The sequence below is a fragment of the Alosa pseudoharengus genome, unplaced genomic scaffold, assembly GCF_046254945.1.
Source record: "Alosa pseudoharengus isolate Yale_2024_CS ecotype anadromous, Long Island Sound unplaced genomic scaffold, YU_APseudo_1.1 YU_APseudo_1.1_scf_16, whole genome shotgun sequence".
Taxonomy (NCBI): domain Eukaryota; kingdom Metazoa; phylum Chordata; class Actinopteri; order Clupeiformes; family Clupeidae; genus Alosa; species Alosa pseudoharengus.
Genome location: NW_027468630.1, coordinates 27,769,878 through 27,785,127, shown reverse-complemented (window position 1 = coordinate 27,785,127; position 15,250 = coordinate 27,769,878). Strand labels below are relative to the sequence as shown.

General features: G+C 42.4%; 1 protein-coding gene across 2 annotated transcripts in view; it reads left to right on the top strand.

The window, feature by feature from the left end:
- jakmip1 (janus kinase and microtubule interacting protein 1) overlaps nt 1-14,516 on the top strand; it is a 29,080-nt gene extending 14,564 nt beyond the window's left edge. The window contains exons 8-22 of one of the 2 annotated variants that reach the window (XM_076287602.1): nt 472-624; nt 1,468-1,527; nt 3,021-3,137; nt 4,081-4,206; nt 4,679-4,762; nt 6,840-6,902; nt 7,323-7,421; nt 9,372-9,467; nt 10,512-10,565; nt 10,824-10,889; nt 11,739-11,807; nt 13,296-13,373; nt 13,594-13,797; nt 13,995-14,060; nt 14,466-14,516. In XM_076287602.1, the coding sequence (XP_076143717.1) occupies nt 472-624; nt 1,468-1,527; nt 3,021-3,137; nt 4,081-4,206; nt 4,679-4,762; nt 6,840-6,902; nt 7,323-7,421; nt 9,372-9,467; nt 10,512-10,565; nt 10,824-10,889; nt 11,739-11,807; nt 13,296-13,373; nt 13,594-13,797; nt 13,995-14,060; nt 14,466-14,516 (1,386 nt within the window). Of the gene's footprint in view, nt 1-471; nt 625-1,467; nt 1,528-3,017; nt 3,138-4,080; nt 4,207-4,678; nt 4,763-6,839; nt 6,903-7,322; nt 8,032-9,371; nt 9,468-10,511; nt 10,566-10,823; nt 10,890-11,738; nt 11,808-13,295; nt 13,374-13,593; nt 13,798-13,994; nt 14,061-14,465 lie in introns of those variants that run through there. The other variant, XM_076287603.1, reaches the window with a different exon arrangement.
- Nucleotides 14,517-15,250: the final 734 nt, after the last annotated feature.

Genomic DNA, 15,250 nt, shown 5'->3' with positions numbered 1-15,250 from the left:
AAAAACTTGTCCTAACTTGTTGACAGCCATGTCAATGAACAGGAAACTGGTTTGCCGACTTGTGCACAGAGCCCATATGCTTTTCCCAGTACTGCACCACAGAGCCCATATGCTTTTCCCAGTACTGCACCACAGAGCCCATATGCTTTTCCCAGTACTGCACCACAGAGCCCATATGCTTTTCCCAGTACTGCACCACAGAGCCCGTATGCTGTTCCCACTACTGCACCACAGAGCCCATATGCTTTTCCCACTACTGCACCACAGAGCCCATATGCTGTTCCCACTACTGCACCACAGAGCCCATATGCTTTTCCCAGTACTGCACCACAGAGCCCATATGCTGTTCCCAGTACTGCACCACAGAGCCCATATATGCTGTTCCCAGTACTGCACCACAGAGCCCATATATGCTGTTCCCAGTACTGCACCACAGAGCCCATATCTACTCTGTGTTTCTCTCGCTCTCAGAAGGAGAACTCCTCACAGCAGTCAAACTCCCAGCATGCCGCTTTAAGACGGCCCAGCTCGCTAACAGACCTAAGCCACGCCCATGAACAGCAGGAGGTGGAGTTTCTGCGTCTCCAGGTGACGGAGCAGCGCAGATTCATCGAGGAGCTGCAGGTGGGTTGCTATGGCTACACTCTTGCAGCGCGTCTGTCTTACAACTGTGTGCCATAGGCATGAGTTATTCACAGTGAAAGAAACTACAACTAAAAAACGTCTTATTGTCTGTGCTGGCAAAATGTCTCAACATTATAGGGGTACATTTAGAATAAGTATCTGTATGTGTGTACCGGTGTGTGTGTGTGTGTGTGTGTGTGTGTGTGTATTTGTGCGTTAGTTATGGACTGTTTTTTTTTTTGCCCGATCTCAATCTTTTAGTTTATTTTGAGATCTCGGTTAACAAACTGATTTATGTACAAAGTATGTCTGTTTGAGTGTGTGATTTTTGTCTTGTCTTTTGACATTGATGCATAATTGCACCAGTTGAGTAATTATTTGTTAGCTGATTAGCTTTTTCATGCTGTGAGGTTAATTAGTTTGTTTACATCGTTAGGAGTGATTGCATGAGGGCACACCTCCAAGCTCTTCTATCCTTCTTTTCTCTCCCTCCTTCTCCTCCTTTCATCACTTAATCATCTTGTGTCCTAATATTTTAACGAATCTGCATTATTTATAGAATGTAATAAAGCATATTATAGATATTTACCTATTGGCTTTTTATAGTTAGATAGCTTCATAACATATCACCTGATCTGTACATTCATGAATCTTGAAAGTAAACACACAAGCACACACATTGTTCTTTTAAAGCAATAGATTAGATACTGGTTCATTCATTTGAGATAAAAAACACCATTGTTCAGACTTTTGACACATGAACAGATTTTGTCAGTGTGTGTGTGTGTGTGTGTGTGTGTTTCAGGGTGACTGATGTCAATTGTTTTTCCTCTTTCTCCTCAGGAGCGAGAGAAGTTGCCGATGAACAAGAAGAACAAGCGGAAAGGTCTGAAAGTGCCCAAGGTGAGCGCACCTCTCCTTCCATCTCCCCTCCTCACTTCATCTCTCACTCTGTCCTCCTCCCTCTTTCCTCTCCTCTTTTCTCTCCCTCTCTCTGCCCTCCTGTCTCTATCTTCCTCTTCCTCCCTCGTTCTTTCATCCCTCTCTCAGGATGTTCTCATCTTAGTGTAGGCCCTTACTGTATGTCTATGTTCTCTCCGCGGGCTTCAGCTGGTTGATGTGGCATTACCAAGCAACTGTGTGTAGCAATGTGTGTGTGTGTGTGTGTGTGTGTGTGTGTGTGTGTGTGTGTGTGTGTGTGTGTGTGTGTGTGAGAGAGAGAGAGAGAGAGAGAGAGAGAGAGAGAGAGAGAGACATGGAAAGATAGATGGAGGATGTGTTTGGGGATGAGATCTAATTGGACTCTTGGGGACTCTTCAGGGCCTCTCTCTCTTTTCCTCTCTCCCTCTCTCTCTCGTTCTCGTTTGTGTATGTGTGTGTGTGTGTGAGAGAGAGAGAGAGAAAAAGAGAGTGGGGGTAAAGATTGAGAGCTGTTGCCAGGTGGAGCTTTCATAGTTGAAAAACACAGAGGATGTTACCAAGGGGGAGGAGTTAACTCTGTGTATAAACTTGCTCATTTCCACACACATGCAAACACATATAAACCAGTAGTGCGTTATTGTTCGACACACACACACATGGACTGGCGCTGTAAGAAACCTGTCTCTTGACCGTCGCTGTGTCGTCGTTGCTGGAACCTTTCAGTTTGACTGTTCAAGCAGAAGAACAATGATGATGATGATGATGCCGATGACTGAGAAGGTCACAATGCTGAAGGACGTGGTGAAGATTAGTGCTTTTTAGTGCTTTTCAGTGCTTTGGACCAGCTCACGCTTTCTTCCACACGCGCGCACACACACACTCAAGATGACGGAATACTTCCTGCTTATTCTCTATTTCTCGTCCTTCATATGTCTGTGTGCACTGGTTTGTCTTTATTTCTCTGGCTGTCAGGAGATGACCTATAAAAATGATGGTAAGACCACACACACACACACCCACACATACACACACAAGGAAGCTTGAAATACTAATGATTCAAGGGTCACATCAGTGCAAACCTGTGTGTGTATGTGTGTGTATAGCTCTGTGTAGCTCTGATAAAGTGTCTTTAGTTTGTCACCTGCATTAGTTTGATGATTTGTTTGGACTGCTACCATGCAGTCATGTTATACTTTAGTTATGGTAATATATTGTTTTATGTTAAATATGAACTTTCTCGTTGTTGCCAACCAGATGACCTTGACTAATGACCTTGGACAAAATAATGACCTTGGACAAAAAAATCTCCTGCGCAATATGTCTGAAGAGTATATATTATTCTACCAGTATTCAAGTATATTCTCCATCTTTCTCTCTCTCTCTCTCTCTCTCTCTCTCTCTCTCTCTCTCTCTCTCTCTCTCTCTCTTTCTCTCCTATCTTGCTCTCTCTTTCTCTTCTTTCTGTGCTGCAGAAGCATGTTGTGGAGACATATTTTGGATTTGATGAGGAGTCTGTGGATTCGGAAACCTCCTCGCTCACCTCCTTCAACACTGACCACACCCCGGCCACCCCAGAGGAGGATCCAGAGGATGTAAGGATGGTCTTACTAACATCTATAACACATTTAGAAACGTTTATAAAACACTTATAAAACATATATAAGAACATTTGGATGTGTATGTATGGAAGAGCCATCTTATTAACAACTATAATACATTTATAAACTTTATAAAACACTTATAAAACATTTATAAGAGCATTTGGATGTGTGTACATGTAAGCATCACTACATCATGTACCTACTCTGTTATTGCTGATTGCATTGCTGCGTTAGTATCCATGTGCTGTGTGACTTATTGCATATGAGTTGAGGGATTATCCTTCTGGTTGACTTTTAGCAGCAGTGTTAGGGGGCGTTCACACTGACTCGCCTTTTTCACCTCCAGAGCGTGATTATTCCAAATTAGTGAGAGTTAAAAAACGTGCCAGGTAGAAATTGATTGTGTACATGTTGTTGCTATGATACATTATATTTAGCTTGGCAGCTAAGCAACGACCCATTGTTGAAAAAAACGCAACCTCAAAAAGTTAAACTATTTTTAACTTTCAGCGTCTCATGTTTTTAGAAGCCCGCCTTTTTGTCTGCTTGTGCCCCGGTTTTATAAACACGAGGCGCGTTGCAATGGTCAGTTGCGCCTTTCCAAAGGGAAACAATTGAATTTGAGCGCCTGGAGGGGAAAACTCTTGTCAGTGTAAACCCCGCCTAACTCTGTAATTGTTTTATTTATTTATTTATATTCAGTTTAGTTTAAAGCACAGGAATATAGTTGGAAATCTCAACTCAGTTAGACCAGTTGTGTCAGTGTCAGCGTATGTGTGTGTATTTAAACTGTTGGCAATTTCTATAATGTAGTGTCAGAGAGAGTGTGTATTTAAACTGTTGGCAAAATCTAAAATGCAGCTCAGTTAGAATGATTATGTCTTCGGGGTGCTTATCTGTAAAGAGTGCTTACCTCTTGTTTGTGATTGGTCAGACTTTCTGCAGGGAGGAGGCGGAGCTACGTTTCCGTCAACTGACTCGTGAATACCAGGCTCTACAGCGAGCTTACGCCCTCCTTCAAGAGACCACCGGCCCACTAGATCCAGAGAGACATTGTAGGGTAAGTCTGTGTGCTTGTGTTTGTGTGTGTGTGTGTGTGTGTGTGTGTATGTCCTCACAGCCTTTGCTTACGTATATGAGGCCACTGCCCCCTGGATCCATAGAGGCACTGGGGTGTTTGTGTGTGTGTGTGTGTGTGTGTGTGTGTGTGTGTGTGTGTGTGTGTGTGTGTGTGTGTGTGTGTGTGTGTGTGTGTGTGTGTGTGTGTGTGTGTGTGTCTGTGAGTATGTGTGAGTGTGTGTGTGTGAGTGTGTGTGTGTGTGTGAATGTGTGAGTGTGTGTGAATGTGTGTGTGTGTGTGTACACTTGCACTCCAATTTCTATCTGTGCGTTTTTACTATTCTGATGATGTGTGCCCTGATGACTGTCCTGATTGATGTGATGGTTACATGTGATGGTTACATGTCTGCGTCTCTGATTGGCTGTGTGCTCTCCCTGTGCCTGTCTGATTGGCTGTGCTGTGTGTCCATCAGACGCGGGAGCAGCTGCAGGCGGAGCTGACCGCCTGTCAGGCGCGGATCGTGGACCTGGAGCGCAGCCTGGCCGAGAAGGGGCAGGTAACGCAGAGAAAGGGCGGGGAACGGGGCGTCCTGGCTCCACTCTTATTGGTTGTGCTGCTTGTCTGTCTGGTGGCGGGGGGCCTGTGCTGGCGCTATGCTGACAGGGTGTGCCGAAGCCTCACTATGTGATGTCACAGCTACGCTGGCCAATCCCGCAATGCCCTGGCTGTGTTTTACTCATGCTCCGCCCACTCATCTGGTGCTGCGTTCCAAGTGCTCTTAATATGGTGCACGCACCCTGCATCCAAACCACTCCACAACCAAACCACCCCACAACCAAACCACTCCACAACCAAACCACCCTGCATCCAAACCACCCCACAACCAAACCACCCTGCATCCAAACCACCCCACAACCAAACCACCCTGCATCCAAACCACTCCACAACCAAACCACCCCACAACCAAACCACCCTGCATCCAAACCACCCCACAACCAAACCACCCTGCATCCAAACCACCCCACAACCAAACCACCCCGCATCCAAACCACCCTCGATCACTTTTAATCCACCCTGCATCAACACTACACGCTAATATATCCTAAAGCAAAACAGTGACATTTCATTAGGACTGCACAATATGGCGAAAAGAACTAATTGCGATTTTTCTGACAGATATTGCAATTGTGATTTTATTTGCAATTTAATTTTTGAAAGTCAAGCTACAGTTCAATACTTTGATACAGTTCAAAACTTTAATTTAGGTTGGTTCTGATTGGTGATCATGTATAGTGCATGAGGAGCAACACTCCTGTTATGTGAGCTTCACTGCCAGTCACACAAGGAGGATGCCATACATACAGTATATAAGCATTGGGACAGAGTTGCAAGCTGGACGATTAATTGCAACCTTTATGATTAGCTAACTGCATTAGATCAAAGTTAAAAAATTTGTAATTTCAAGCACTCACATACTTTTACTTTAATTTAAGACACATTAAAGACACACATACACAAACACACACACGTGCACATGTGTTAAGTTAAGGAATTAAGAAAACTAATTTCTAAGATATCCTAAGCACTACATAAAAAAGACTAATTTATAAAGATATCCTAAGCACTATGCAGAGTATTTTTTTCTGAGGACCTGCATATGAATGTAGGCAAGTGTACTAATACCAGGCAAAGAGAATCATTTCATGATGACAATCACACTTGATCTTTCAAGTTATATTGAATTATGAGTACACTGTCAATAGGAGAAAAATGCTATTTGGTGTATTTGGTCTGTTACAGTTCTCGGTTTGGGTTATGTAGCTTCACACACAGTCACACCACAGTCCTGCATGCACACCAATCATTTAAAAAGGCGCATCAGTTTGTCTTTCTGTGGCTCAAAGCTTATCTCCACTCAGCTTCCTGAATGTCTGTCCTTGCATGTCTACCAATGACCAGCTTCTCCTTCCATTGGTTGGCTGTTTCTGTTTGTTTTGATTTGCATGTATTCTCTTGTGACTTCACTTCTTGTAACACTGGTAATGGATTCTGCTGTTTGTTCAATAAAAGTCAAAGCAAAGCCCTGTCTTCTGTCCATTTGCATGTGTGTGTATAAATTAGTCTTGATGCATGCTTGTGTGGTCTATTTGCATGTGTGTGTGTGTAAATTAGTCTTGATGCATGCTTGTGTGTTTTGTGTGTATTGAGACTATGTGCGTATGAGCTGTGTGTGTGTATTAAGACTATGCGTGTACAAGTTGTGTGTGTGTGTATTAAGACTATGCGTGTATAAGTTGTGTGTGTGTGTATTAAGACTATGCGTGTATAAGTTGTGTGTGTGTATTAAGACTATGCGTGTATAAGTTGTGTGTGTGTATTAAAGCTATGTGTGTATGAGCTGTGGGAGTGCCTTATGAGTGTTATGAGATGAAAGATAGTCTATTATTTTTCTATGAAGTTATTTAGACGCCAGTATGAATGGTGTTAGAATCTCAACTATGTGTGTGTGTATGGGTGAGAGTGAGTGAGACACTACAGTGGAAAGAGAGGAGGTGTGTGTGTGTGTGTGTGTATGAGAGAGATCACTGAGGTGTGTGTGTGTGTATATGATTAATCAGGTGTGTGTGATGCAGGATGCTAAGTGGGTGGAAGAGAAGCAGAACCTCATCAGAACAAACCAGGAGCTCCGAGAGAAGGTACGTAGACTGTGTGTGTGTGTGTGTGTGTTTGCTTCATGCTGCCTCAAATATTAGTTCAGTGTAATTACCGGTAAGCATAGGTCAAAGGTTATTTACTGGCATAAGTGAAAGGACCATGGTCATATGATCTGTGAGCTGTTAGAAAGGACACACAATAAAACTCAACACTACATTAATGTGTGATAAAGGACACGCAATTAAACTCAACACTACATTAATGTGTGATAAAGGACACAATAAAGCTCAACACTACATTAATGTGTGATAAAGGACACAATAAAGCTCAACGCTACATTAATGTTTGATGCTATGCATTACACCCCCTCTCTTCCTGTCCTTCTATCATTTCCTTTCTTCCTGTTTGCCTCCCTTTCCTCTCTCGTTCTCTCTCTCACTCGCTCTCTCCATCTGTCTCAGATCACGCAGCTGGAGCAGGCGGAGCTGCGTCTGCGGTCGGAGGTGCAGGACTCTCACGATCAGAATGAGCTGCTGGAGTTCCGAGTCCTCGAGCTCGAAGTAAGAGACTCCTTCCTGATAGCGCAGCAACCACCATCTGCCCTGCCACCGTCACGTGGAGGCGACACGCAACGGCAGGCCAAACACGCCGTCTACATTCAATAACACACACATGCATTACACATATATTTTTATATACAGATGTATGTAAGCATGATATGTTTACATATGGCAACACACATACACACACATCCATTCATACATTACACATTTATATGTGTATATAGAGACATGTTAATGTGACCTGTTTACATATAGCAACACACATACAAATGTACATAAAGAGGGATGCATCAGGCAACACTCACACTTAAAGGAGATCTCCAGTGAAGGCTTTCCCTATCCCACAAGCAGTGAACATCTCAGCAATACTCATCACATAAGTCCTGTTTTGAAAATGTGTTCATAACTGGTCTACACACACACACACACCTGGATGTGATGCACTGTATATTATCCACATATTATCCAGCCTTGCATGTATATAATGCACAGCCCCCCCCCCCCTCCACACACACACACACACACACCTCATTTGCACTTGTCTATGTGTCTGTGTTCTGTTGTCCCCCAGCCCTTAAGTCTGTCATTAAATTTATAATTTTTTACATTGAGATGTACAGTTATGAAGTTTAAGACATTTTATTTGAGTTTGAATGCAATAAAATGTATTTGATTTCAATTCCTCCATTTATTCATGCATTGTCTCTGTGTTTGTGAAGTGTGTGTGTGTGTGTGTGCGTGCGTATGTGCACATATGAGTGTTTGTATGCATATGTGGGAGTTTGTGTGCACGTACATGAGTGTGTATGCATGCATCTTCTTATCCTGCATGACTGAGGTATGAAAAACACACACACACACACACACACACACATCGGGATAACGACTTGGAATATAAAACAATATTAATCCTCCAAACACAGATGTCATATGTAATGAGTTCTCTAGAGTGTGAGGCGATAACTAAACATGCTCTACTCTAGACTCCACTGCACCCTGAGTCCAGCTGCTTAATCCCCCTGCATGAGTCTTATCAGTGTTTCTGTTGGACTTTGGGTTTTTGACTGGGTTCGTGTTTTGATTTTTCTATTAAGTTTTCAATTAAGTCTCATTTTCTATATCCACACCTCACACACTCATTTTTCATCTGTGTGTCCATTCAACATTCAAACACGCAATGCATCTCTGTACACCATAGGCAATGTGATGGATTTTATTCTCTTTATCTAACCTTAGCACTTTCTCTTCATGACCACTCTAATGTCCTACTCTTAGTTTCTCTCTCTCACTCACTCACACACACACACACACATACACACGCCCACACAGAAACAAACACACACACACACATACATATGATATGGTGATGAAGCTGATGAACAATAGTAAGGAGAACATAAACACCTCAACTATGCTGGTCATGAACGAATATCATAAAGTGTGTTAATGTGTTCATTCAGTCTTGAAATGTCTTCATTCAGTATTGAAATGTATTCATTTAAAACATCTGGTCACCTCTAATTGACCATGAGACTCTTAAGCGTCTCAAAAAGGGACTGGACCGAACTATGAGACCATAGGAGAATGAGGCCAAGGGGTGGGGTTAAACCTGTTAAAATCACCAATGGGACAGGAAGTAGGTTTGTATAATGACCTGATCACCAATAACAGAGGAAGTATATGGGAATAATGGTATTCAGACTGATAAGAATGTTGGAGGTTGGTATAATTGTGTTTTGACCAAAAGGAGTGCGACTAGGTGGACATGATTGTGTTTTGGCCAATAGGATAGCGACTGGGTGGGCATAATTGTGTTTTGGCCAATAGGATTGCGACTGGGTGGGCATGATTGTGTTTTGGCCAATAGGATTGCGACTGGGTGGGCATGATTGTGTTTTGGCCGATAGAAGTGTGACTAGGTGGGCATAATTGTGTTTTGACCAATAGGAACGGGAGCGTCGATCACCTGCATTTAACCTCCAGATATCTGCCATGGAAAACAGCAGCAGCCTACAACTGCACTGTCATGAGGAGGGAGTGCAGGTACTGCACACACACGCACACACACTCACTCACACACACACACACACACACACACCCTTGGAGGACATTCAGAGAGCAGAATACAGAAATAGCCATACAGGTGTAGCACACGAAATAGGACATCTCAATCATATGTATTCATACAAAAGTACAGATGTATCTACACATATGAGAAACATACACCACGCAGGCTTACACACTGAATAAGCACACACATAAACAATGATGAGGACCTATGGATACTTGATGCTGACAAATGGCATGAGAAGTAGCACTGGATTTGTTGATATTAAAGGTGCTCTAAGTGACGTTGCGCGGTTTCAAGCTAAAACATTTTTTGTCACATACAGCAAACATCACTTCACCATCTGCTAGCTGACTGTGCCCTGAATACACTGTAAAAAAAAAAAAACGCGGTGTCTGTGGACAGCCCAGGCTCCAAAAACAGCAACAAAAACAACCTGGTCCAGCCTGGACCATAAAAACATAACAAACTGTTCCAGCCAATCACTAACGAGATGCGCGTTTAGGAGAGTTTCCATTGCACGGGAGGGAGGGGGAGGGAGTAGCGAGTTAGCTCTCTGTTTTGTTTGAACATCAACAGAAGTGACGTTACCCAGCATCGCTTAGAGCGCCTTTAATGTAATTTCACAGAAAGAATGTGAAAAAATGTAGAGGGCAGTACCTAATGCTTTAGCTGATGTGTTGTGCGTAGCTGATGTGTTCATGATAATTAATGTACCCTTATTGTAAAGTGTTACCCAATAGGGGCTATCACTAGCCTACCTTATCATGCTCCAATTCCTGAGTGCTTTTGCTAGCTCTCTAGATCCAGGATACAGAAATGATGGGAGCATTCGTGTTCCACTGAGGAACATTTAGAAGCTTCTGGATTGAATGTGTTTCTGATCTGGAACATATCAGGTCCAATACATGTATACTGATGTTCCTGTATTAAGTTTAGTATATGCTTACAGTAGTACACATACACACTTGTAAACATGCTTGTGTATGTGTTTGTCTGTGTGTGTTTGTAATCCTTAGGATGTGATCATCCCCGAGCTGGTGAAAAAGTTGGATATTTTGGGAGATAATGGGGTGAGTGCAGGTCTTTGCATGTGTGTGTGTGTGTGTGTGTGTGTGTGTGTGTGTGTGTGTGTGTGTGTGTGTGTGTGTGTCTGTCTGTCTGTCTGTGTGTGTGTCTTTCTCTCTCTCTCTCTCTGTGTGTGTGTGTGAACATGTACAGTAGCTGCAGACTTTTAAAAAGGCATGTGTATGCCTCTTCTCCTCTACCACTCTTCTCTTCTTTCTGTTTCTCTCTGTCTGTCTCTTTCTCTCTCTGCATGACCTCTTCAGAACCTGCGCAATGAGGAGCAGGTGACTGTGATTCAGGCCTGCACTGTGCTTTCCCTATGTGAGAAGGTACCTACTTAACTTTAATAACATCTTAGCATGCATCTACTGCTAATCTCATTTAACCTATTAGAAGGTCTTTACGTAGCTCTTATAACCTCTTACACCTCTGTTCAGCACTTACCCACTGTTTATAAACTCATATAACACCTACTATAACACTGGAGCATAGTCATTTAAAAACTCATATAATGGCTATTACAGTATATGTCATGTAACACATCTATCTGCTGACCTTGTCTCACTCCCATGCACTAATGCAAACGGTCTCCTCAGCTTCTTCTGCTATAGAACACTTCAACGTAAATAGTGAACAAACCATGCATAAACAACTCTATTGGCCATGCATAAACAACTCTGTTGACCATGCATAAACAACTCTTGGCCATGCATAAACAACTCTTGGCCATGCATAAACAACTCTATTGGCCATGCATAAACAACTCTGTTGACCATGCATAAACAACTCTGTTGACCATGCATAAACAACTCTGTTGACCATGCATAAACAACTCTTGGCCATGCATAAACAACTCTATTGGCCATGAATAAACAACTCTATTGGCCATGCATAAACAACTCTATTGACCATGCATAGACAACTCTTGGCCATGCATAAATAACTCTTATTGACCATGCATAAACAACTCTGTTGCCCATGCATAAACAACTCTATTGGCCATGCATAAACAACTCTATTGGCCATGCATAAACAACTCTTATTGACCATGCATAAACAACTCTATTGACAGGGAGGGTTACACAGACTTAGATTTGGGGTTGGATATTTTTAGCTTGAGCACTTAGTAGTTTTAAGGGCAGTTACCAATTGTCTGCCGCCTCTTTTGCTCCCTCTAGTGGCTGAAGCAGATAGACAGCACAGAGGCAGCTCTTACTCAGAAGATGGTTGATCTGGAGAATGAGAAGGTGACATATCACACACACACATGCACACACATGCACATCCCCGCCATGCCAACCCACCCATAAGTCAGTTACAGGTTTATATTATTATCTTTTGTTTGACTATCACAAGCAAGTATCACATATTTGATCAGTTAATCTGTGTTGCCGCCAAATTTCTATTTTACATTATGCATCATCATTCTTATTTTTGCATTGTGGATCACTTGCGTAGTTAACCGTTTGTTACCGTCTGGTAATCAGTATTTGCACCACTTCCAGTGACACATCCTCGTTTCATAGCATGTCTGAGCATCCCTCCACCTGCAGCCACCATGGTGACGGTTCTCTGCAGAATTCTGGTGGTAGACCATCACTGACAGGCTGAACTCTCATCTCTTCATTTTGAAATGTTTTCTTGTTCTAAATGGGATCTCGTGTATCTAATCTAATCTGTCTATGCACCAGAAGGAAACTAGCAAAGTGTATTTATTTATTCAGGAATTATTTCAACTATTGTGTGGCCAAATAGTCCCTTTTTGCTGAATGAATTCTCAACAAATGTTTTCTTTCTCATCCCATTTAGCGCATGGTTCACTGAACCATCCTTAAAGAAAGGAGGCCCCACAATTCCTTATGGCAGCAATATTTAAAGCAACACAACATTTAGCCATTCACCCGTACTGTAGCAGTATCATTTGCATTATGTTTCGTAATCACACAACATTTCGGTTTCTCTTAGCACTACAATCCTTATGAATTCATCTTCACATCTATCCTTGGCATCTGGGCCCAGTTGTTCAAAAGCAATTTGATCGGATTTCGGCTATCAGATTGCATCAAATCTTGAAAATGGGTTGTTCAAAAGGAAAAAAAAGAATCCTGAAATCGGATTGGATCATGTAATCTAATCTTGGTTTTGATCTGGATAAAACCTTCACTTTTGAGTTGGATTGGAATAAATTTGATCCAAAAAATTAGGTTTACCCTGATTCCAATAGAAGGGTGGATTTCAGGCACAAAATGTTAAAGTAATAGGAGACGAAGTAAGATTATATTTATTTATTTGTTGTGGATAAGATGAAGGGTCTGATAATGGAAGGGGGTGTTTGTATTGTTTTATTGTGATGTTATCGGTCTCTTTAGATAACACAATCAAAGTTACCTCAGGCCACCTATTCTAACTGTTGTTCCTTACATAGCCACTAGGATACGTGATATAGTTCCATTTAGAAACACAGGTAATCCGGATTCCGTAATCCTGAAAAGGTTGTATCCTCAATTGCTTTGAAAAACAGGCAGAAAAGAAACATGGATTACCTGATCCTGGATTGTAAAACATGGGATTTCCAAATCTGTATCATTCTGATCCAGATTAAACTTTTTGAACAACTGGGCCCTGATGTTTTTAAGAGGTCAGGGAGATATTGTCAGCAAGACATGGGGCGTAGTTGTTTTGACTGTTTGACCACAGCCCGGGTCATAGTCCTCTTCTGATGATGTAATGTGCAGGAGCTGTTCAGCAAGCAGAAAGGCTTCCTGGAGGAGGAGCTGGACTACAGGAAGCAGGCTTTAGACCACGCCCACATGGTAAGGGCTAATGAAATATTCTGCGTTCTGTGTTTCCACATAGGTGTTGTGTTCTAATTAAATATTCTGCATTCTGTATTTACACATAGGTGTTGTGTTCTAATTAAATATTTAGCGTTCTGTGCTGGCATAGGTGTTGTGTACACATAGGTGATGTGTTCTTGCCAATGTGTGTGTGTGTGTGTCTATGCGTGTGTGTGCGCGCGTGGTCTTTATCCAGAGGGTGCGGGAGTTGGAGGCCACACTGTATGCCATGTTGCAGCAGAACCCTGACAGCCGATTGGGCGAGACTTTGAATGACAGGCAGAGGGCGGAGCTTGCTGAGGCGATGGAGGCAGTGCGGAGGCAAATCCTCCGACAGAGCAGACAGGCAGACAGCGTCATTCTACAACAACGTATGGAACTGCTACAGTCAGCACAGCAGGTGTGTGTGTGTGTGTGTGTGTGTGTGTGTGTGTGTGTGAGCCAGCAAACAATATCATCTTAAGCTACAGATGAAATTGAATTCGGAATAAATCTGAAACAAGAAACAAATGATTAGAATTGCATGAGGTGATTCTTGTGACTCTTGCTGGTATTAGTTGAAAGCCACTCTGACTGCTGTATTGATTCCCCCTATAGCGAATCAGAGAACTGGAGGATAAGATCGATCTGCAGAGACGCCAAATCAAAGAGATAGAGGAGAAGGTATGTGGGAGGATTAGGCTGTCTGGATCTGTGTGTGTCCAGAGTTGGCTCTATGTGTGTGAGTGTTTGTGTACAAGACACATTCCAGCATGTCTGTTTATGTGGCATGTTCTAATCTAAAGGGTACAAGAGTGTGTATGTGTGTTGTGTGTTAGTATGACATGCCAGCTGTGTGTATGTATGTGTGGCTATGAAGAGTGCGGTTTGATGTGTGTGTGTGTATATATGAATTACCTGTAGTCCCACTTTAGATGACCCGTGTGTGTGTGTCTATGAATTACCTGTAGTCCCACTTTAGATGCTGACCTGTGTGTGTGTGTGTGTGTATATATGAATTACCTGTAGTACCAGTTTAGATGATGACCCGTGTCTCCTCTCTTTTCTCCATTTATTTTCTGGTTATAGTTTTTGTTCCTGTTCTTGTTCTTCTCTCTAGCGTTTATCCTCTGGCCTTAACACAAACACACACACACACACAGAATCACACTCCTCACAATCAGAAACCACTCACAACCTCTTTCACACGTGGACACACACTCTCTGCCTCTCACACTCAGTTTGACCTATCTGGTCACACCCATGGGACCTGATTGGACATTCCTTGCTCTGTTCTTGTGCGTGATTGGTTCCTGTGTTTGGTGATGTGTGGGAACTGTGCACATGATTGGTTACTGGTCTCTCAAACTTCTATGAACAGAGTCAGAATGTAATCTTGTCTGTATATTTGTTATATTGTTTACACAATCACTTCTTTGATTTAGTTTCAATAAATTATATTGTATTTTTTCCCATGGTGGTTTGGATTCATTTGGAAATTGAGTGTACTAGTCTATGAAGTGGTTTCTAAAGCATATTTCTGTCTCAGTCATTCAGCTTTCCAGCACTTCTGGGGCGCGTTTCCCAAAACCATAGTTGCTAACTAAGTTAGCAACTATGGTTTTGGGAAATGCACCCTTGCTCGGTAAGACATGGATGTGCATTGGAAACTAATGTTAATGCTCAATATCAAACATGGACTGCTGTATTGAAATGCCACTACAAAGCTGTTGTAGCACGTTTCACAACACAATAAGACATAATTCTGCTGTTTACTGTTCACTGTGTGTTCATATTGCTGTGACGTCAATTTGACCGACATGGAATCCCGACTTCATTTGAATGGCCGTTCTTGTACTTTTCCGAGTCAGAAG